General features: G+C 54.6%; 1 protein-coding gene across 2 annotated transcripts; it reads right to left on the bottom strand.

Moving 5' to 3' along the window:
* Positions 1-1467: 1467 nt before the first annotated feature.
* Positions 1468-17250, bottom strand: IGSF9 (immunoglobulin superfamily member 9). Of its 2 annotated transcripts, none has more exons than XM_069478499.1 (20): positions 17193-17250; positions 16784-16972; positions 11682-11834; positions 10748-10902; positions 10390-10507; positions 8681-8822; positions 8422-8567; positions 8187-8329; positions 6569-6709; positions 5928-6044; positions 5568-5718; positions 5266-5389; positions 4824-4999; positions 4309-4559; positions 4035-4119; positions 3769-3945; positions 3468-3510; positions 2283-3143; positions 1881-2008; positions 1468-1649 (listed from the first exon to the last, which is right to left on the bottom strand). In XM_069478499.1, the coding sequence occupies exons 1-20, from the start codon at positions 17248-17250 to the stop codon at positions 1468-1470; spliced, it is 3540 nt and encodes a 1179-aa protein (XP_069334600.1). The 2 variants fall into 2 exon arrangements, with proteins under 2 accessions (XP_069334600.1, XP_069334601.1); XM_069478500.1 differs by having other exon boundaries at positions 8187-8281.
* Between the last annotated feature and the right edge of the window lie 5710 nt (positions 17251-22960).

The following is a 22960-nucleotide window of genomic DNA, read 5'->3' as shown; positions in this document are numbered from 1 at the left end:
CACGTGGTCTTGCTCACCACCTGCTTCAAGCCTAGGCAGGAACTAACAGTGAGGTCACCCTTTGCCCAGGGCGTTGAGGGGCGTGGTCAGCATTGGGACTCACAGTTCAGACCTGACTTCTCTCTCCCTTTCATCTCTTCATTTATGACCTGGCATCTTTTCTTAAATCCTAGAGGGATCAGAGGGGCAGGTCTCAGTGAAGGAGGAAGCTAGTGAGGGTTCTTCTGTCTCTGAGGGTGGAGGGCTGCATAGTTTTGCAGTGGAAGGAGTGCCTCCTACCGTTTCAGGCTTCAGCTGAGCAGTCTCCCTGGGGTGGAGTCCTGACTACAGCCATCCATGGAGCTCTTCATTTACCATGTTCATCTATGATACAGTCCCTCGCAGAGTCTGATATTCAAGGACATCAACAACCAATCTTTCCATTCACTCTGTCCCCTTCCCAAGTCCTACCGAGCCCTATATTCCAGTCCTATCAAGTGGCAAGCATTTTCACTCCCCTGTGCCTTTACCAAGGCTATTCCGCTGCCTAGGATGCCTTCCCTTCCTAAACAGCTTCTCACCTGCTCTGACTTAACCCACTGTGACTCTGGGACAGATTATTAAAGCACTCTATGCTTCAGTTCCCTAATCTATAAAACAGAACTAATAGTACTACCTAGCTCATAGAACTGTAGAGAATTAAATAGTACATGCATTAAGAGCTTAAAGCAGTGCCTGGCACGTAGTGAATGCTATTATTACCACCTTCTTTGAGGATCCCTCATATGTACCATTTGTTCTGGCACACGCTGTAAGCATTCACTAAACATTGTTGACTTGAGCTGAACTCTTTCCTTTGTGCTACCATAATAATCACACATAGTTTTATCACAGAACTTATCACATCATACTGTAACTATTTCTTGTCTGCCTCACTGCCTAGAAATAACTCCCCAAGGGCAAAGGCATGTCTTAATAAACTTTGTTCTCAGCATCTAGTTCAGTGGCTGGTCTTTAGTAGCTGACCTCAGTAGGCACTCAGTAAAGGCTTCTTGAATGAATGTTGAATGACCCCCTATTCATTCCGGAAGAGCCCCCTTACATTCAGGAAGATCTCTCTCCTCTTTAAGGGCCTAGGGATTTCCCCACCTCTCTCTCTTAGATTCAAAGCCAGATAACACACAGAAACAAATTTTCAGATTTTCTTTATTCACCTGTAAAAAACTTCACCCACACCATAAACACCACACCCACACACACACACACACACACACACATAAAGGGACAGACCTAAGATCCCTGTTCCAATCCCCGGACTCACCTAGGGGGTCAGCACATACATCCCATACCAAGCTCAACAAGCCCACTATCAGGGTTTGTGCCTGGGCACCAGAGGGGCAGGGGCAGTGCCCTAGGTTGGAGCTAGATCTTGCTGGGGGCCTCCTTTGCAGGTCCATATGCCTTTGCCCAGCCTCACATTAGGGGTGTTCACAGCAGAGTGGCCTGTTCAGGGTGGGGGGTTGGCTGCCGATAGGCTGGGAGCCAAGCCCTAGTGGCATCCCTGCGGCGGCGGAAGGCCAGGAATTCCTCCCGAAGGGCAGCACAACGGGCCTCAGGGCCAGTAGCATGGGCAGTGTTCAGGAGACAGCCCTCCTCTGGAGTCTTCACACCTGGAGAAGAGGGCAGGACAATGAAAGAAGCAGCCTTGAGGTTCTCTGGGTGAAATGCTCAGATGTGAAGCACCCTAGGGCCTTCAGTACAGGGACCAAGGGAGTAAGACTCAGTCGAGTGGAGGAGCCTGGGGCGAAGGGCCTGACTGGAAACAGATGGGTCCTCAGGTGGCAGTGGGGATGCAGGACAGTGCTGCCAGGAGTGCCTGCCTCTCTGGAGGGCTCACACACCTAGCTCTGGCTCAGCTTCAGGTCGGAGCCGGGAGCTGGCCAAGCCCAGATGCAAAGTCTCCAGCAATTCCATGTCTCCAGGGAATTCTGAGTCCCATTCATAGTTCTCATCCACAGATGTGTTCCTCCTGTTAAAAGTGACAAACGTGTGGTGTGGGTGGAGGAAAAGAGTGTGTTCAGTAAAGTCTGAACCTGGGGTCCCCAAACTGAGGTTAGGCCATGGGTTTCCCCTGGAAATCCCTGGACCTCAGCAAAAGCTTCTAAAAGGAGACGGGGTCTCCTGTTCTCAGGGTGCACATGGAGCAGAGAAGGTGCAGGGTATTGGGGCAGGGCTGGGGAGAAGATCTGGGATGACAGGGCAGGACCCAGGCCAGGGCAGGGATGGGCAAGGATTGCCCTCACCTCTTGCTGACTGTCACCACATGCTCCCTTCGGGGCCACCTCTCAGGGCCACTGGCCCAGCTGCTGGTGTCTCCTGGAACAGGGCTGAGGTAGCTGCCTCCTGCAGAAGGGGCTGTGGATGGGGGCCGCAGGAACGAAGCGCTGCCCCGCCCACTGCTCTGGCTTGTAAGGCTGCCGCGAGGGACGGCAGGGAGCAGGCCTGGCAGCAGCCGCTCCCTCAGTGTCCAGTCAGCCAGGGCTGTGTAAGGGGGCTCTGGGGCAGCCCGGGCCCCTACCACGGCCCCAGGAAGTGCTGCCCTGGTGGACACAGGTGGCGAGTCTGGGGGCCGAAGGAAAGATGAGGCGGGGCAGGGCCGGGTATCCATGTAATCTGGGGGTGCAGCAGGGCCCGGCTCCTCAAGAGGGGGCCAGTCCCCATCCACATTCATTTCCCGGAAGAAGGGCAGGCTCAGGTACTGGAGCAGGGGTCCAGGACCTGGCAGGGGACTGGGCGGTGCTGCTGGGGGGTGGCCCACAGGGCTGATGTCTGCAATGCAGAGGGGCTGGGGTGCCCCACTGGGGCTGCTGCTGCTGCAGTCAAAAGACCGGGCCAGACGCCGGGCTGGAGTCCGAGGTTCTGCCTGCTCTGGGCTTGCCCTTTCTTGGGGGGCCCCCACCGTGGGTCCCATCACAAAGCGCCCATCTGGGCCCCGACAAATGGTCTCCAGAGGTAAAGGTGCCCGGCCAGGTGGAGGATCTGGATGGGGGCTGGGGGGTCCAGCAGGGTCCCCCCAGAGCAAACTCTGGCGCAGGCTCGGGGCTGGGGAACCCTGCAGCTTCAGCTTCGCCACGCTGTCAGGACTGTCTGAGCCCGGAGCAGAGCTGGGAGGACAGGAGATCAGGGTCTATGTTAGGGAGCCAGTAGTCCCCCTCCCAGGAGCCAGAGTCAGGCCTGAGAGGTTTGGTGCACAAGAGAGGAGGGCCAGGAAAAACAAGCGAGCAAAGGGCCAACATGGTGGAAGGGGTGGAGGGAAGGTACAGGCAACACTGGACTGGCCCCCAGGCTGGGGCCTCTGCACTCCCCTTTTTACCCCACTCCAACTTCAGTTCCCGCCCCTCCCACCCCTCCACAAGGTGCAGAAAAGGAAGCAGAGGATACTGGCACGCACAATGGAAAGGCAGAAGCCAAGGAGGGGAGGTGCTTACTGTAAAATTGACTTCCCGGGAGGAGAAAAGAGCAGAGGTGGATCTGTAAGGGCATGAGAACAGGCGGTGACACAGGAGAAACCAAGCTCCTCCAGCGTCGAAGCGCCAACCCTCTAACCCAACACTAGGCTGGGGAAAGCGTAGGCAAGACCGAATGCAGGACTATGGGAATGCACCTGGACCACGCGGGTGGGAAGGATGTTCCCTCCAGGTGCGGGGTGGGGAGGGTTATGGGGACGAGCACTTCCAGTGGGCCGGGTCCCCAGTGCTCACGTGGAAGGGATGAAAGCAGAGGGACTACCTTGGCGGAGGCGTTTGCTTCGGCGGCGGGCAGCCCTGCGCCGGTTCATGAGGCAGGCGGCCAGGATGCTCACGAGGACGGCCACGCCCAGGAAGCAGACCCCGCCCACCACGCCGGCCAGCACGGGCTGGGGTAGAAGGCCGGGCAGCTGTGTGCGCGACGGGTAGACCTCCAGGCCTGGGCAAGGGCCGAGCGGGAGGGTCAGTGGGCTCGGAGCTCGGAGCCCTCGCAATCCCCCGCGCTCTTACCGCCCGCCAGGTTCTCACCGGAAGTGGAGACGTTGGCCGTGTTGCTGGGGTCGCTGACATAGCTACCGGCAAAGGCCACAAGGCGGAACTCGTAGAGAACATCCTGCAGGTTGGGCATGGGGTGCCAGGAAGGTCAGGGCCGCACCGCCCATCTCAGCCCATTCGGGAGGACTTTGCAGATGGGACAAACAGGTGAGGTAGGACGCGGGAGGTGAAGATGGTCAAATCAGGACGGGAAGGTGGGGTCTGAGGAACGGAGGAGGACGCTGCCTGCACCGCCTCCTGCACATACCTTGATGAGGCCTGGCACCAACAGCTGTATTTCCGTGCCTGCCACAGCCGGGTCCAGCACCTCCCAGCCCTGGGAGCTTTGCCGTCCTTCCAAGACGTAGCCATCCAGTCTCTTAGGGACCAGTTCTGGAGGATCCCAATGCAGGAGTACCCCCCGGGGTGTCCTCACTGCCACCAGACCTCGCGGAGGGGACAGAGAAGGTGGTATCTCTGTTGGGGGAAGCCTGGGGGCAGCTGGTGTGGTAGGAAGCCCTGAATAGGACCAATAGACAGATCAGAGAGAGGATTTCCCCAGCGTTCCTCATCCTGCCCCTCCCCTGGCCTTCCACAGTCCACAGTGCCCAACCGTTCTCCCAGAGCCCCTAAAGACAAGCTCAAAACATTTTCCATACATCCCTCTGGACCCCAAGCTGCCCAGCACCCTAGCACCCTCCCACCCAGGTCCTCCCATATCCTGGCTTCCCCACGAGCCCTTCCCCGCCCTTGTCTCTGCTGCTCTAGGGTAAGAGGCCTCACCTTCAGGAGCAGATAAGATGATCTCGCTGAAAGGCCCACTCCCCAGCTTGTTCTGAGCTAGCACGCTGAACTGGTACTCGGTGTGGGGCTGCAGCCCTGGCACTAGGAGGTGAGCAGCCCCCACAGGCACTGCCAAGGACACCCAGTCATGATGGGCTCGGTCAGGACGCTTGGCCCTAGGGGACACAAGGAAATGGGGGGCACCTCATGAGCTGGGAAGACTAGGAAGGTTCGAGGTCCAGAGAGCTGACCAACCCCCTCTGCTTAACCATCCAAGATCTCAGGACCTGGGCCCTGAACACTTCAGAGTCTGGAGACAGGGCAGCGAAGCTAGTGCCAGCTAAGAATAGAGGGATGGGAGGAAGGGCAGAGGACAGAGAGATTTGGGGTGGAGAGAGGAGACAAGGCTGGAGCAGAGGAAGGGCAGGGGCAGGTCACTCACAGTGGGGTGTACCAGACACTGAACCTCTGCAGATAGCCACCATCAAAGCCAGGCTCCCAGGAGACATTGGCACCCTTGGGCAAAGGCACCACAGACACATTGGTGACAACATGGGGACTGGTGCCTGGGTAGGCGGAAATGGAGGGAGGGATGATGGTCAGGGCCCTGAGGGAGGGCGGAGAGGGCCCCAGGGCCTCTAACCTCCACCCATAATCCCAGGGCCCCCACACCCACGATCTCTCATCTGAGCGTCCCATCCCACATGGTTCCCCCAGCCCCCAGTCCACTCTTCAGCCACTAACCCAGCACGTAGACATTTGTGGAGGTGGCCACTCGGGCTACAGCATTGCTGGCACTGCATTCCCAGCGCCCATGAGCCTCCTTGGTCAGCGGTCGCAGGATGAGGCTGCTGTTGCTGTCTACTTGGGCCTTGCCGCGAAGCCCCCAGCCCACCTACAGAACCACTGGTCAGCCCTGAGGACACATGCAGCCACCCCTCACCAAGGGCGCCCCTCATCTTTCCAGGCAGATCATTTCCTCCCCACCCTGCCTCTGACAGCCTTCTCCTCCCCACATCCTCCTTCCCACAAAATGACCACGGGCAGAGAGAGGCAGGGGAGCAGTGGGCACAGGTGTAGGCAGAGCTGGGTCAGGGGTCTTACCTTGGCCCAGGAGATGACAGGAGGAGGGTCTCCTCGGGCAGAGCAGGGGATGAGTAGTTCCCGCCCTACTTCTTGGAAATACTCTTCCTTGGGCCGTTCTATAAAAGCTGGGGGAGCCTGCAAGCCAGGTCTGGCATTGGGAGGGGCCTCTCTCCTTCCTGCCTCTCTTACATCACTGTCTAAAGTTAATGGCTCCCCTTCTCTGGGCTCCCTGACACACTGCATGTCTCAGCCTCCATCTCTAAGCTTCTCTCTAACTCTATGTTCCCCAGCAGGCAGAGCTGGAGGGAAATGATGGGATAGTAAGGACTGGTGGGCTGGGCTGGACTCCGCAGAGGTGTACCAGCCTCTCCAGATCTCTAGAGAGGGAGGCAGCATGGTCAGGGTTAGTGAGAGCTGGGGCGGTCAGGCAATCTTACTTAATGGATGTGTGTGTGACTGATGTCCCACCTCCCCAGTGCCATCTCTGCATAGACCTCTGGGATGGCATCTAACAACTGCTGCTGCAGCCACCGTGGGAAACAGACTTGGAAGCCTCTCCCTCGTGTGTGGCCTCACCCCACCCATCAGCCTGGCCTCAGCCCGCATGTTCAGTCACCCAACCAGCTACTGCTAAGGCGCTGGCCCACCCTGGGCCTCACCTTGAGTAGCACACGGGTCACCGGGGAGGGCCCAGCAGTACCAAGACTGTTATAGGGGGTGCAGGAGTATTCTCCCAGGGCGTCCTCATTCCCCAGGGCAATGATGAGTGAGCCTTCTGTGCCCTGGGACCAGCCAGGGAACTGGAAGGAAGAGGAGATGACACTGGAGAAAGAAACTCAGCAGGGGCAAGACCATGATGGCAACACTAAAGGAAAGCGACAGCTCTATGTCTAGGCCTGAGCTCTCTGAATTCCAGTCTTTCCTGTGGAGGGACCACTACCACTACCAACTGGGTGAGGCTGTGACTGCACAAGTCCTGGAGTTGAGCTGTCCGGGGCTCCCTGCCTAGCTGTCTTCCAAGCACTCCACAATGACATTCAGCATCTTCCACCACAAACCACCTCCTATTCCTATACTAAAGGCCCCACTGTCCTTGCTAAAGTCGATCCCTTTCCCTCACTACCCCCCTAGCTAAACCCTCACCAAGCTTTTCATCTTGGCAAAGGGCCCATCCATCTTCACGTCTTCCTAACTCCAACTTTATAACCTCTCACCTGGATCATTTCAACGGCCTCCCAACCCTCTCTTCCTACATCCACTTTTTCCGCACTCCATTCCATCTCACGTACTCAATTCCTGATCACGGCTCACATCACCTCTGAAAAAACTTCACTGGCTCCAGGTGCCTTTAGATTTTTTTTTTTTTAATAAACATTCAACAAAAATTTACTGAGTACTATTGTAGAAGCCTGGAGACATACTATGATTAAAAGATGTGATACTAGGCCTCAAGGAATTTACAGTCTCTTTGTAGACAAAAGATCCCAATCACCTTGGAATAAGGTAATATTAACTTGGCATCCATAGTTCCTTCTTTTGGCCTCAACCTGTCTTTCCAGTTTTCTCTGCACCATTCCTGTCCCCACAGGCACTTCGGCTCCCCCCAGCTGGGCAATTCATTATTTTGGAAACAGCGCTATACTATTTCCTGCCTCTGGGCCCAGGTTTTGGCAGTGGGATGACTGTCTACCCTTCCAGGCCAATCACCAAAGTCCCAGAATCTGTTGCTGATCTAAGCAGAAGGCACGTACTCTGTCCTCCGCCTTGCAGCAGAGTGTGCTGTTGCTGTCCTCCCCCGAGGCAGTGCCTTCTGTAAGGTGGATGTGCCCTTGCCCCTGCCCCCCACCCAGTCTCCGCATAGTGCCTGGCAAGAAGTGTATGTTCTCCCAGGACACACAGGTCCTCCCTCCTCACACAAAACAACCTTCTATGCTGCTTCTCAGCTCTTTGCCATCATTTTGTCCAGAAATCATCTCTCACCTTTTCCCCAAATAAGAAACACAACCACTTGTACCTTCAACCATGGATATTTTTCCTCAGGGGCTTTAAAGTTTCCTATGCAACATGTCTTGCAGCACAAACTAAATTCTACAAAAGAAATGTATAAAATCCCAGAGTCCTTCCCGCTTTCTCCTCCACTAAAAAAATAAAAAATAAAATAAAATGAATGTTCCCTAGTCACTGAATTGGATTAAGCCAAGCTAACTCCACCCAGCTATCCTTCCGACTAGAACATCGCCAAGCTAAGACCTTCCTGCCCCTGCCCCAAGCCTGTACCTTGTCCAGCTGCAGGGCCTGCCCATCCTTGGTCCAGCTGACAAAGAGCAGTGGGGGGTTGGCACGAACCGGGCACCGGATCACCCCCCGCATGCCTATGGGCAGGGGTGTCTCAGGAGGCATGGCTGTCACCTGGGCTGGGTCTGGGGGAAAGCAGTGGCAAGTTGGGGGAGCGGGGCTTGACCTGGCCCAGGGCAGGGGAGCAGGCTGGGGAAGAAGCTGGGGTCAGGCTTACAGAGCACAGTGAGGTAGGCGGAGGCTGAGGGTGAATGCAGGAGGCCATTGCTGGGCACACAGGTGTAGCGGCCGGCGTCATCGGGCTGCGCAGCCTGCAGCCACAGGCTCCCGTCCACCAGGATCCGCACTCGGGACTGCAGGCGGCTGCAATGTGGCACGTGTGAGGAGCGGTCCAGGCCTTGCCCAACCAAGGGGCTCCTCAAAGGCTGTCCACCAATATTCCCCACCTCCACCCTTCCTAATGTGGGTGAGCCCACCTAATGTGGAAGACATTGACGCTGTCCTGGAACCAGCTGTAGGTGAGGTTAGCAGGGTATGCCTCAGCCTGGCAGGCCAAGGAAACATCCTGGGAGGCATTGACCGTGCTGTTTGTGGGGGGCACCACGATGACTGGGGGTCCTGCGGGAAGCACCAGGGGAGGGAGGTGGCCTCAGCCCACAGTCTTCCCAGAACCCTGAGGTCACTTCTACAATTCTTCCTGGCTCTGCCCTCTGGAATATAGGGCTGGTTGTTACAGGGTCTTGGGGAACTGAAACAGAACCTTCACCTTGTAAGTGACAAAAGTTCATCCTCTCCCCGAGACCCACTCCCCTGCCCAAATTCTCCCTGTTCTACCAGGGGCAATCTCATTCACCCAGTTCCCCTGCCTGCAAATCGTGTAGAGAGTCAGTTTTAACTATGCTCATTTACCCTTTGTATCCCTGCCTGGCACATCTTAAATCACCTCTGTATCTCCTGCCTTAACCCCAAGGGCAGTTTTACCCCAAGATGCTGCAGCACCTCCTGACTCCGGGCTCCCCCATCACTGCCACTCTAGTGGCCATTCATGCAGAAATGGCCCCTTTGGCCACAGAACACTTCTGCCCAAGAAACTGCAGCAGCTCCTCAAACTCCATGACTCAGTCCTGTGGACCCCCATGATTCAACCCCTCCCTACCTGGCCAACCACCTTTCCATGTCAACCCTTAGGAAGTGTTTCAGGCTAGTACGAGCAGCTGTCTGTCCCCCATGCCAAGCTCACCCCATCTGCATGCCTCTGCTCTCTGTGCCCTGGTCTGGAATGCCCTTCCTGATGGCCTGGCCCAGCCACACACCTGCAAAACCTTCTGACTACTGCAGCTCTACTGCCCTCCCCTCCCCGGGCCCCTCCTGCATGAGTAGTCAGTAATAAGAGGTAAGGACACAAGCTGAGGTATGTAGAGCACCTACAGCATGCCAGGCTCGAAGTGCCAAGCACTTTACCTGCTTGTCTCACTGAATCCTCACAAGAACCTCTGTGGTGGGAATTATCATCTCCATTTTATACATGATGAACCGAAGGCTCAGAGGCAGAGAGACTGTGGGGTGACTTGCCCAGGGACAGCAAGGGAGGCAAGATTCATGTTCAGGCTTTCCTGATGCCGGAGACTATGCCCTTAGCCACTGCCTGGCACTGCCTTTCAGTACCATGCAGAAAAACACTTCGCTGTTTCTCCATAATTGGACTAATGTCTTATCTCCCCACATAGGTAATAGGCTCTCTGAAGGCAGAGTCCAGGCCTCAAGCTTCCCAGCTTTCCTTTGGCAGGAAGCGTCTTGGCCGGGAATTACCATGTGCCACTCACTGTGCTCAGATGAACCTAAAGAAATTCTTGTAACAGTCTTGAGAGGTGGATACGAATCTCTTTATAAAGACGAGGGAATTGGAGTCAGGGGTTACGTGGCTCACGCCCAACACAAGCACTCATACCCTTTCCACTGTAACACACTGCTGAGCACTAAATAGCGATTTGTCCATGTACTGAGCCTTTTCAAATTAAGATGCTGGTTTCAGAGTAGCGGCTGGTGTTGAGAGTTTCCGCGCCCCCACGGGGCCCTGCCCTCAGGCTCAAGTCTCCTCCCCACCCTGCTGTGTGCCCCGCCCCAGCCACAGGTCAGTCCTCTTACATAAGTGTCCCCGGACCCCAGCCCTCCCGCCAGAGAGCACCTAGCACTAGCAGCTGGGTGGCGTGGGTGGCGCTGCCCTCGGTGCTGGAGGCTTGGCAGACGTAGACCCCAGAGCTGCTTCGCTCCACCCTCCGGATCCACAGTGTTCCGTTCTGCACCTAGGGAAGGAGTGGGTGAGGAAGGTCCCTCCTTCCTCCCGGCCGGCCCCAGACTCTGCACTTCTGAAGCTGGCCAGCAGAGGGAGGCAGCTTCCCAGGCTCAGGGAAGCCAAGGCAAAGCCCCGCCTCTGGCCCATATTCCAGCCTGGCCTTTGCCCCTTCTGTCCTCCAGCCCTGTACCCAGGCCCCACCTTCCTCTCACACTCTATCTGGCCCACTCTACCCGGCCCCAGGACTCACTTTCACGTGACCCTGGCCCTGGCCAAGGTCCTGTCCTCGAAGCTTCCAAGTCACGTGAGGCTGGGGGCTGCCCCGGGCTACACAACGTAGGGTCACAGCCTCCAGCTCCTGCACTTCCAGCACTGGGGGAGGCGTCTCCTGGAATTGAGGGGGCGCTGCAGGGCAGAGAGGCATCAGAGGCTGCCAGAGGCACTATCAACCCAAAGAGCAGCATCTGAGGGCCAGGGAGACAGACCACCCAGGCCTGTACCCTCTGCCCACCAGCCCACCCAGCTTCATGGGAATCCCCAGCCCAGGGCCACCCTGTCTGCTGCGCCAAGAGCCAAGTGAGGATTGCACCAGCCCATCCCCACACACTAACTGGGGGCTGAGCCTGGGCCAGGTGTCCGGGGCAGGGGACAGCTAAGTGCCCTCAGGGAGAGCACTGTTCTGGGAGTCGGGAGGCTTGGGTCCTAGACTCCACTCTGCCTCTAACCAGGGCATGGCCCAGACTCTGTGCCCCAGTCTCACCTATGAAATGGGAATCATTATGACTTCCTTCCTTCTCGGGGGTTGAGAGAGAATTAATGAAGAGCTGGGTAAAAAGCAGTTTTGCAAATACAACATGCGTTTCTCTCAGGGCCCAAGAGCCCCCTCTCCCTGACCCATTACTTTGGCCAGGGAGACAGCGCGGCAGAGAGACGGAGAGGAAGTTCCTGACATAGAGCCTAGGAGGCTGATTGGATTTAGATTTGAAGAACTGAAAGTGCAGGAGCCAGGGGAGGGATGAGATGCAACCACTAAGTGTGCAAACAAGGCCTGCCAGGAAGGGTGGGGCATTGGAACTGCTTGTGGGATGGAAAAAGAACTCCCTCTTCCCCTTTCTCCCACCACCCAGAGGTCCCCGCCATTCTCCTCTCTGCCCTTCTCCACCACCTGCTCCCCAGCTTCATACAATTGACTGTCAGGTGCACCCAGGAGCCATTAGCAGAATCATCTTCTGGGCTGTGCTGGTCCAGGAAGAGCACGCGGCACTCGTACCAGCCCTGGTCTTCCACCTTGAGCCCCTCGATCTGCAGAGATGCACCTTTCTGCAGTCGGACTCGTCCTGGGGGAGGAGCCCTGAATCAGGGGTACTGAAGCGGCCCCATAGGAGCCCCAAATCCCTAGTCATAATGGTCATTCTCAGTGGTCAAGAGCAGGCACAGTCTCTCCCAGTTACCCCGAGTGAGTGGGGTCCAGAGAGACACAGATGGGGTTGGGGTCAGCCAGGGGAGATCCCTCCATTCAGCCCCTCTGACTGTTCCCGCCCTTCAACAGCTCAGACTCAGTCTACACAAAGAGAAACCCAGAGGGACAGCATGTAGACGAAGGCTTCCACTGGACTGCAGCCAGCTCCCAGCAGTGTTGGGGGAAGGAAGTTGAAGAGCCAGCACCTAGTCTCATCTGGATTCTTACAGGATCTGTCCCCCCACCCCAGGGGTTTTTTTGTAGGGACAAAGCATGGGATCCCGGAAGTACTCCTCCTGACAGAGGACTCTGCCCTGAAAACCTCAGCAGTGTTTGAGGCCCTAGCAGGGACCCAGACCTTGCCTGCCAAAGCCCCTAATCCCTCAGGGCTATTATCAGCAGCCTAAGCGCCTTAGGGTGGCCAGAGTCCAGCCCAGCCAGGCAGCTAAGTCAGCAGCCTCATCCCATCCGCTCCATGCCCCAGGGCACTCAGGCCCCAGCTGACTGACCACGTACAGCTCCGCAAAGCCACACAACCACAGCACAAGCATACGTCTCCATCCCACCCTTAGTCAGCATCCACACCACACCACCAGGCTCAGGCTGAGGGTGTCCTCCCAATCCCTTAGCACCCTCCCAGCATGGAGCCCTGAACCCCAGGCAGCTTTGTGGGTCTCTGGCAGAGTAGCCCAGTGAGACAGGCACACACTGGGCAACCAGATAGACCTAGGCACAAGTCCAGCTCTGCTGTGCACTCCTTTAGGCAAGTGACTTAACCTCTCTGTTTCCTCATCTGCAAAAATGAAAGAAAGAAAAAAAATAGGGGTGGGGCAGAGGAGAGAGATAATGTAGGGGAGGCCTGCAGCATGGTGCCTGGCATCAGTAGGTGCTCAAATAAATGTTCTTGACCAATTAAATGAGGTTCAGATTTGGAATCAGAAGCCTGCACTGAAGCCCTGGCCCTGTCCCTAACCTGATCACACATCCTTTCCCTTTTCTCTCCCTGCCTCAGTGAACGGCATCACCATGTACCAAGTTACCCTACCAGAACCCTGCTATTACTTAGACTCCTGTTACCCCACATGTCCATGTGTTCATTGAACCTCCTAAATATGTTTTTTCTTCTCTGTCACCCTCACCTTTAGACCTGAAGTATGTTTCTGTGGGTTTCCCCAATAGCCTACTTGCAGATCTCCTGCCTCCAGGCTCCTCCCCTCCAGTCACCAGATGCTCACCCCACCTTGACCTCTGATATGGACAAAGAGCATTTTCTAAATCTTATGGGGTATGCAAAGGCAGCTCCAAGACAAGTCCTTTAGCATTATGTCCAACACAACCAACCAGCACTGTGCCCATCCCAGCCCTTCCTAGTACTAGAAATTCTGAAGCCCCTTCAGCATGCTTCCATTCTACCTCTAGAATGATCTTTCTGAAACAGAATCTAAGCCTGCCATGCCCCTAATGCCTTCAGGGAAAAAGAGAAGAAGATCAAATTGAGGCTGGCTATGTGATCTTAGGCAAGGGTCTTTTTTTTACTAAGAATGAGTTTTAGGGGTGTGGATTCTCTAGAATGGGTGGACCTGCTTCAAGGGCTAGGTGTATTCAATCTCCACCCAGGAGATAAGACTAGGCCTAGTGGGTAAATATTTAACATAATCATCCCTTTACACCTACCAGCAGGATTCCTCAAGAACCCTAATCTGCCTGGCCACCGAGCCCTGCAGGCCCCAGACTACAGCCTCTTCTACGTCCCATGTGATGGTAATGACATTTCACTATGGTGATCTTCTAGCTCTACAAAGGAGGAAGAAGAGGGAAGGGAGATTGAGTGCTGAATATGAGCCATGTAAAACATTAGGCATCGTCACCATATTTAGTCCTCCCAAGAATTTCATTATAGATGAAGGAACTGATGTTTATGAAGTTTCTATCCAAAATCACATGGCTCATAAGTGAAAAGCCAGGCCTTCTCTCTCCAAATGCAGTGTACTTTCCACTGAACACTGGGGTTAGGATCAAGTGACATTCAGGCCACTGAGCATAAACAGTGTATTCTCACTTGGGAGATGTTCGTAGCCAATGGGTAAAAGTTCCAAATGTTTGTTAATCAGAATATCCAGTGAAGCATACTGCATGTCCTAACTTTTCTGCAAGATCTACTGGACCTGTAGTGTTACAGATGAACAGGAAGATCACCAGGGCTGCAGTCCTGAGTCCTCCTGAGTGCGGAACCCATCTCTTTGAGGCCTTCCTTCCACCTGCAGGGCCAAAGCCTGATGGACTTCAGATCTTCCCCCACACAGGGGTGCATGAAGGAGACAGGAGACAGTCTCTGCTCCTTCAAGCTCTCAGGAGGCAGGGAACCCACATTCAGGTACACAGGCAACTGCACATCCACACAGAAGTTCAAAAAATGGTGTTAACTGTGCCCAGACAGTGCACTATGAAGCAACAGGAGTAAGGAAGGCTTCCGGGAAGAAGTGACTATGTAGAGGGTTTTAAAGGATAAAAGGTGGTAAAGGGAGATGACTAGAATAAGCAGGGGAGTTCTAAGTGCAGAACAAGAGAACTGATTTTTATCAAACAACTCAGGACAGAGAGAAAATACCTGTCCCTTCCGCTGTGTGGGGCATCTTGAAACTCCCCCAAAATATACCACAAAAATCAAAGACCAAAAGCCTGCCCCATGCATTTGAACAGTTGCTCTAAGATCCCACAGGAAAGATGAAAGCTAGCCTGCCTCCCCTCCAGAGGCCTGGTCATGGGTTCACACCACACAGGCACTCTGTGTGGACATGGTGCTGGGTACTTATACACAGAAGCTAACTTAATCTTGCCATATAGTCCTAGCTTGTTTTATATTGCTTTTTACTACTTTTGTACTAGTTGATAAATCCAGCCTCCTCTGCTAGATGGCTTCTAGAGTCCTCAAAGATTGGAATCTTTCCCTTTGGTGTGACCCCTAATGCTCCAACAGTCTCTCTCGGGGTTCCTCGAATTTTAGGCTGCCAGCCTCACCACAGTCCCATCTCCCCTCACTGCCCAGAGGGTTTATGACAGAACAGCATAGTCCCTAGCAACCTCTACCTCCTGTTGCTTAGCAACTGCAGTTCCGAGTCCCCTACACAAAGGCTGAGAGGCTCCTGCTACACCGAGAGGCAGTAAAAGGGTTAATGGGCTCAGGGGCCTCCCTCCAGGGTCCCAACTCCAGGCAGTAAAAGGGTTAATGGGCCCGGGGGCCTCCCTCCAGAGTCCTGACCCCGTTAACTAGTTCTGGCCTGACCAGGAGCTCTAGACCAGGGCAGGGGTGGGAGCAACGGGTAGGGGCAAGAAGAAAGCACCAGAGGTTACTGCTCACAGCCCTCGCAGGTCAAGGAACAACACAGAGATGGACAGAAAACCCTCAGGTAGATGAAGTTGCTAACCATCCAGTGGCTTGTCTGCCTGAGGGACCTCAAGACAGGCCAGAAGCTGGAGAGAAGGAAGAGCTTCACACCTCCCTAGCGCAGGCCCAGGAAAAGCCCTTCTCCCACCCCTCCTCCCTCTCCCCTGTGACTTGCTCTCAGTCGGGCAACATTCTGAATCTGCCCAGCCTCAGTCGGAGGCCCCAAACCCCTCCCAGGCTGGGCAGGCAGAGGCAGGAAGGGAGGGCTGGCGGGCACAGCCGTTTTTTCTCCACTTGGGCTAATTGGGGCCTGCTTTCATCCATTCCCATGGGCTTGTGTAGACACATACACTCCCACCAGGCTGTTTGCCAATAACTGCCCCCAGTTTGAAAATAAACTCTCCCCTCTGCAGCACCTGCCTGCACCTCCTCCCTTCTCTGCTCAGCCCACCCCATGGCAAGAGCTCAGCCAGTCCCAGAGTTTCCCTCAGGATTTGAACTAAAGAGGGAAAAGGTGGGGGTTCCCCCCCATCAACATCCTCCCAGGTGGCCCTTCCTGGGTTTCCCCTCTGAAGAGGGGGCAACAGGACTGTCTCTGGCCCAGATGCCCAGACCTACCCTTAGGCCCCCACCCCCACACTGCCCTCTGAGACCTGGGGCTAAGCCACTCAGATTAAGGCTCCATCCAGGATTAGGAGGAAGCTGAGTCACTCTAGGGAGCCAGCTGGGGTGCAGCAGAGCCCCCTACCCAAGGGAGGCCTCTACATTATTTTAAGACTATACAGGAGCCACCTGAAGCAGCAACTCAGACAAACCCCATTTATTCACTGACCTTGGGGAACTCAGGCCCTCCCCAGCCCACCTTCTCTGTGCACAAGCTCTTCTGTACTCAGGAGCAGCCTAAACCCCCACTGGAGAAGCAGAGAGGTCACGGCCCCCCCCCCCAATCCCCCATAAGGCCACTCCCTAGAAGCCTAGAACCCCTAAACTAGCATTTAAGACCATGAGGGAGGGGAAGACAGGGGAGCGGGCAGATAGTGGAGCCAGGACCAGGATAGGGCCAAGTGGGGAGACTACAGAAGTTCAGGATGGAGTCTGGGGGAACTCATGATGAGAGATCTAGAAAGCACAATTACAGAATTAGGATGGATACTTGGAATAGGGCTGCAGGATCGCCTTTGGAACAGACCACATGGAGTTCTAAATAGCACAGCTATAGTGTGTGTGTGTGTGTGTGTGTGTTTGTAAATGAATGAATCCTTCAATGAATGAACACTGCTTGGGAGCAGGGCCATGCTTATAAGCAGAGTTCAAGCAGTGGAGCTGGCGATGAGACTAGGGCAGGGGCAGAGCAGTCAACAAGAGGTCATGCCTGCCCTTTGCCCTACCCAGCCACCTTGGTTGCGGATACCCCCTACCTCCCACCTGAGGATAACTCTTACCCATGTAATCAGGGTCAATTCGGGGAGAGTAGAGGCCGAACTGGATGAAGATGGGAAGCAGGAATCCAAAGCGCAGCCACTCGATGACATGCAGAGGGGGCCGGCCGGCTGGGGGTAGCAGGTCACAGCCCAGCACCACACTCTCCCCAGCCCGGCCCACCACCGACACCACCTCAGGCTTCCCTCGACCTGCATGGTGGGTGGCATGAGGGCACAACAGGGGCCAGAGTCAGGGCTGGGAGGGGAGTTTCCATCAGTATCTCTGTAGGCTCCTTAGGACTTTGGGTGATGGAAGGAACCCCCAGGGTCTCCAGGACCAACCCTATTCCTCCCCTACCCTCCCATCTTCATAGAGAACCCCGTGGGGAGCACCCCCACCCCAAGGCTGACCCCCAGGAGTTCAGCTCACCGTCAGCCCCCTGGCTGATGATCAGGCTGAGGACGGCCAGACTGAGGGACCACACCATAGCCCAGCTGGCCTGCTCGCCCGGCCCCTCCTAGCCACAGGAGCCCAGACGGAGGGGCCGAGGGATGGCCACAGCCCAGCAAGCCCAGGGTCAATCCTGCTGATTGGCCTCAAGGAACAGGTGTCAGCTCTCACTCTTCCGGACAGTCAGGGCTTGGCTCATTTAACAGCCGAGGAAGCTGTTCTCTGGAGAACCACCAAATCTAAATGCAAAGTGCAAGGCAACATGCAGAGTTGGCCAATGCTGGAGCCCAGAAGAAAGCCCACAATTAGAGAAAAGCTCCAGGAAGAGAAAGGAGGGAAAGCAGATAAGGGGGGTGGACGGACAAGGAGGCCAGAGATCTTGAAGCCCTGGGGAGTAAGAGCTGGGGTGGAAGTATGCGGGAATGAGGAGTGCCGGGTGAGGAGGCTAGAAAAGAATGGAAACGGTGGAGGCCAGCAGAGTTGGGAAGATCTCAGGAAACAGAGGAATTCTGGGGATGCCTGGGTTCCTAAGGGTCTTGGAAAACTAAGCCAAGAGAGAACTGGGAGTTCCTTATACGCTTGAAAAAAGACTTTTCAGAGAAGTATGGGAGAGCACAATGCTCATGGCCAGCCTCCTCGAGCTTCTTTCTTTGCAACAAGGTGGCAGAGGGTGAGATGAAATCAGTATTATTGCTTCTACCCCACTGTGACAAATAAGGACCCCAAGGATCTCTGCTCAGAGGCAGAGAGCCAGTCAAAGGCAAATCGTGAATTCAAATCCAGTCCCCTTAACACCAGAAAGTGGTCCCAGGGCACCCCCAACACACACACACAATCCCTTGCCCATTTCCCCAGCCTCTGTGAAGAGCCCTGGAAGCTGGGGGCTCTGTGGCCTTTCTCCAACAGCCTCCCAACACTGCTTTGGCAGTGAATGAGTCAGACACTTGGGAGAGGAGGAGCTGCCTCCCACACCTGCTGGCACACCGGCCCAGGCAGCATCCTCCAGGTCTGGGCAGGTCCTGGGGCTGGCGGCTGGTGCCACTTCCTCTTCAGGATGCTGCCAGGCAGCGCTCCATCTGCCAGGCACCACCGCCCGGGAGCCTCACTCCAATCCCTCTCACTCACTCCCTTCCATTATCCTCAGGGTGCCAGGATTTGCCAGGCCCTCTCTTCCCCAACCCTAGGGGCATGATCTGCAAGAAGCCAAAAAAAGCCCATGAATCCCTAAGGTATACAGAATGAGCCCTGAAGCACGGAGGTTGGGAACTCCTGACAGTCCCAGCCCCACAGGTCCTGGGGCAGTCACAGTGAGCCAGAAGGCCCTGCCTGGGCCTGGTGAATCCAAGTGGACTCTGCTTGAGGCCTCCAGCCTACTCTTGGCCTCACAGTTCAGGGCTGGCTATAAAACATCCTCCACATGGCAGTCTGACCCCTGCCTCCACCTAATGCCCCTCCATGTCTAACTCCTGACAATTCACTGGCAATGTTCCCATGCTTCCCATTGCCCCCAACAGCTCGCCCATGCTTCCCCGAAAAACCATTTTCCAAGTATATAGGAACCCCCAGTTCTCTCCTGGCTTAGTTTTCCAAGACCCTTAGTGACCCAGGCATCCCAGAATTCCTCCCCATCTCCCAGGATCTTCCCAACTTCCCTAGCCCTCCCCATTTCCTCACCTTTCTAGACCTGGCACCCAGTACTCCTTCATTCTCCCTGTACTCCCTTCCCAGTTACCCCTACTACACAGTCCCCCCCAAATTCCAGTTTCTCACACCTGATCTCCTCTTGCAGCAGGTCGTCTATGCTGCCAAGAACTCCCTCCTGTCGCCCCCAGAATCCCCATCCCCCTTCTCCCCATCCTCTCCTCCCGGGAATTCCCCTCCCTGGAATTCTCCTGCCTCAGCCCACAATACAACCCTAATACCGCTACCCCCAACAATTCTCTTTTCCCTCGCATTCTCCGGTCCCCTGGAACTCCTCCTTTCTATTGGAACCCACCAAGAACTCCCCCACATTACCTTCAGAACTCCTGCAGTTCTCCGGGAACCCCCACCGACCCACCAACCAACCAAGAATTCCACTTCACTCCCCAGAACTCCCCTAGTTCTGCTCCCCCAAAGAATTCCACTTCTCTCCGGAACTCCCCCGCTTGCTCCTGTCCCCCATAACTCCGCACTGCTCTCCCGGCCCCCGCCAGCACCCGACTTCCATCCCCCCAGGACGCCCCCCTCACCTGCTCCGCTCCGCTCGGCTCCACTCTCGCGGCCACACAATAGGGGGCGGACCCGCCTCCCCGCCTCGGATGCCCCGAGCGCCTCCCGTCGCCCTGGAGACCGCCAATCCCCTCCCGGGGCGGCCAATGGGAGCCGACCCAAGGCTAGGCGAGGCGGGCGGGACCCCTGAGCGGCCTGGGAGTTGTAGTTTCGGGAGACAAGGGTTCCGCGGCACGTGGGCTCAGGTCGCCCCCTCGCGGAGCTCTGCACGACCAGGGGTGGAAAGGCCGCTTCCCGCCGCCAGCAAGAGGGGCCCCGGAGTCAGGCCGGTGTTCCAGGGCTGCTGGAGCTGGCCCTGCAGCAGCCTCCTCGCACGCCCTCCTTCCTTTGTAACCTACCTGCGACCCTCTCCCCTCTCCTAACGGGCGAGCCGCGGAGGCGGCAACTAGAGTTGAAATCTGAGCCTGGGGGCAGGAGCACCAGGCGTGGAGCCGCACTCCCCGCCTTCCTCCCTGGGGATCCTTCCTCGTCCCGGGCTCATCCGATCTCCTCCCCTCTCCCCATTCCGCCTACACCCATTTCTTCTCTCGCCGGACTGGAAATACCTGTCTGCATTGGCGAGCTCCCAAATCTCGCCCAGGCGCCTCCCACAGCGCGCAGTTGGGGAAGGCCGGGCTCTGAGCTTGGGTTTAGCAAGTCAGCTCCGGAGGCAGCTCCCAGCGCCTGCGACTTACAGAAACCGGCCCAGAGCGGAGGAACGACAGACATCCTAACACGGGAGATTGACAGGGAGGCATGACATAAGGGATCATTTCCTGAACCCCTGCACGGTGCCAGGCCCCGGACTAGATGTAACCTGCGCAGAAACACTGTAAAGTAAGTATAGCTCCAGTTGACTAATGAGAAAACTGAGGCTCATCAAGATGCGGTAACTTGCCCAAGCTTTCCCATCTAGGACGTGGCAGAGCTGGATTCAGACCCAACCCCGACTTTATCAAACCCACTCCCTTGGAGACTTCACCTACAAGCAAAAAAGATATCTTGTATATCTGCCCCTCAGAGACTTCAACTTCCTAGCTTGGTGATGCTGTAGGATGCGTTGCCCGTCCCAGTCCTTCCCATTCAGTCGACTCCCACCCCAGTCTGAATACTAAGACTCAAACTGAGTGCACCAGGCGTGGAGTTTATGGAATCTTCACTGCAGCATCAGGTGGGACCCTCCAGGATGGGTCTGAGCTCTGCTTGGCACCGGAATCCTGGCACATCATCCCTCCAGGGGGTCATCCAGTCCCTATCTGATCACACCCTGGGCCAGGAAACTCAATGCTCCTGTGGTACCCATTCATCTTTAGTAAGCTCTGACTGATGGAAAGTTCTTCCAGGTGTAAACATCCGAGTGTTTTTGCCACAGACAGAGAAGAAAGTGAAGAGGCAGGAGCAGTGGGCTGGTCTCTCCCATCATCCCTCCAGCAAATGCTCCCATTGTAGCAGGTTTCAACATCCCTTTACAATGTAATAGACTGACCTAACAGTTGGTGAGATTACGATGAAAACATGTGAGTGGACAGAGCTTGGAAGCAAGGCTAGAAAAGATGGTCAAAGAGCGAAGCCTTCCTGGCTCCTCACCAACCAGTGGGAAAGATCTCCCTCGCCCATGCTGGGATCAGCCACACCTCTGGTCCACGCGGTTCATTTCTGTTGTCTCTGATGGTTTCCTGAGGATAAGCTAATCTCATTTGCACATTAAAATAACTTTTTGTAAAGTGAGATTTAAAATGGCTTTCCACTTTTAAAAGCTTATTATATGGCCATTGTTTTCTGTAAGCTTGTTGTGTGAATCTTATTATTCTCATTTTTGTCTGATTCAGAAGTATATCATAGATTTTTTGGTAAGGAAAGGAACCTAGCCCTATAACTTGTTCCCTCACTGTACCAGAAGTGAAAGTTGACAAAAATAGTCCCTGAGGTTCAAAACTAAAAATTTTTTTCTAAGTTATCCTTGATTCCTAGTCATTAACCTCTGGGAATGCTTCTTCAACCAGCTAGGATTCAACCCAACCTAAGTATCAGCCAGACCACATATTTTCATCTTGCTGACAAGGATATAAAGAAATGTTCTCTCTCTCTCTCTCTCTCTCTTCTGGAGCTGGGGCACTCTCCTCCTCTTGCTCTTGAACATCAAAACTTCAGACTCTCTGGCCTTGGGACTGAGAATTATACCATTGCCTCTCTGGTTGGGAGGCATTTGGACTTGGACCAAGCCACTCTACTGGCATCCCAGGGTCTCCAGCTTGCAGACAACCTGAGTTAGGACTTAGCCTCCATAATCATGTGAGCCAATTCCCCTAATAAATCCCTTCTCATATGTCCACATCTATATCTATCCTATTGGTTCTGTCTCTCTGGAGAACCCTGACTAACACACCTGATATTTTGGCAGGCCTTGTGAAGGAAGGATCAGAGCTGCTCCATAGCATTGCGTACAAGGTATGGTGTCACTTCAGAGAAGTCTCCTTGGCATGATTATGCACAGGTCTTCCCAATCAGCAAAATTTCTCATTGTCCATAAATAGGCAGATAATTTCTTGACATCAAATGAGCCCTGGAAGTTTAAACACATAAAATTTTAGTAGTGACCATATTTGATGTGTTAAAACTGCTTGTACTGATTAAATACCACACAACTATCCCATATTCTAGAATGGAAAGTGGGGGTGGCTTTAATAATCAATAATATGGATTTTTCTATAGTATAATGTATGAGTGCTCTTAATCAGGACTACGTTAACTTAAATAAATTATATCTGAGTTTTAAAAAAAAGAAAGAAAATGTTGTCCATTCCAGGGATTCTGTTGACCACATGCCTGTGAGCATTGGTCCCATTGGCAGATCAGAAAAGTATGGTTTCTCATATATTACCATTTAATTTTTTGTGTGCCTGTCTTCTGTCCCAATGAGACACTAAGTGCCACAAGGGGGTGGATCTTGTCTTGTTCATTGAATTCCCCCATTGGATGAGCCCTTGCCTGCCTCTCCAACCTAGTTCCTCACCTACCTCTTCATCAGAGTGGGTGTGGCCTTGCTGTTTCTAGAATTTACTGGGCACTTTGACGTATCACTGTCTTAGCACTTAGCTTCTGTCTGGCTAGAATGCCAATTTCTCCTTCCCTGGATTCATTGCTGATCACAGGTCAAATTTCTGTTGACCCATTCCCTCCAGGACACTTTCCCTGATTCCTCCCACCATGCCCTCATTTTCACCCTAGCCCTTGTCACACTTTGTAATTGTATCTTTACACACTCCACAAAGAGTTCCTTGAGGACAGAGGTATCTTTTCTGCCTCTTTAGTGCTTGCGAAATTCCTTACACTTAGTATGCGCTTAAATATTCCCCTCTTCCCCAAGTCTGCTCTCACCTATTTCAAGTGCAAGGAAACTTTGCAAACTATAAAATGCTAATTAGTGATTATTTTCTTGGCTTCTTGCAGAGGAAGAGGACTGAGCCTCTCTGAGCTTATATCCAACTTTCTTTATG

The sequence above is a fragment of the Eulemur rufifrons genome, chromosome 8 (genome assembly GCF_041146395.1).
Source record: "Eulemur rufifrons isolate Redbay chromosome 8, OSU_ERuf_1, whole genome shotgun sequence".
NCBI lineage: Eukaryota > Metazoa > Chordata > Mammalia > Primates > Lemuridae > Eulemur > Eulemur rufifrons.
The sequence above is the reverse complement of the archived record's forward strand: the minus strand, read 5'-3'. Positions and strand labels throughout refer to the sequence as shown.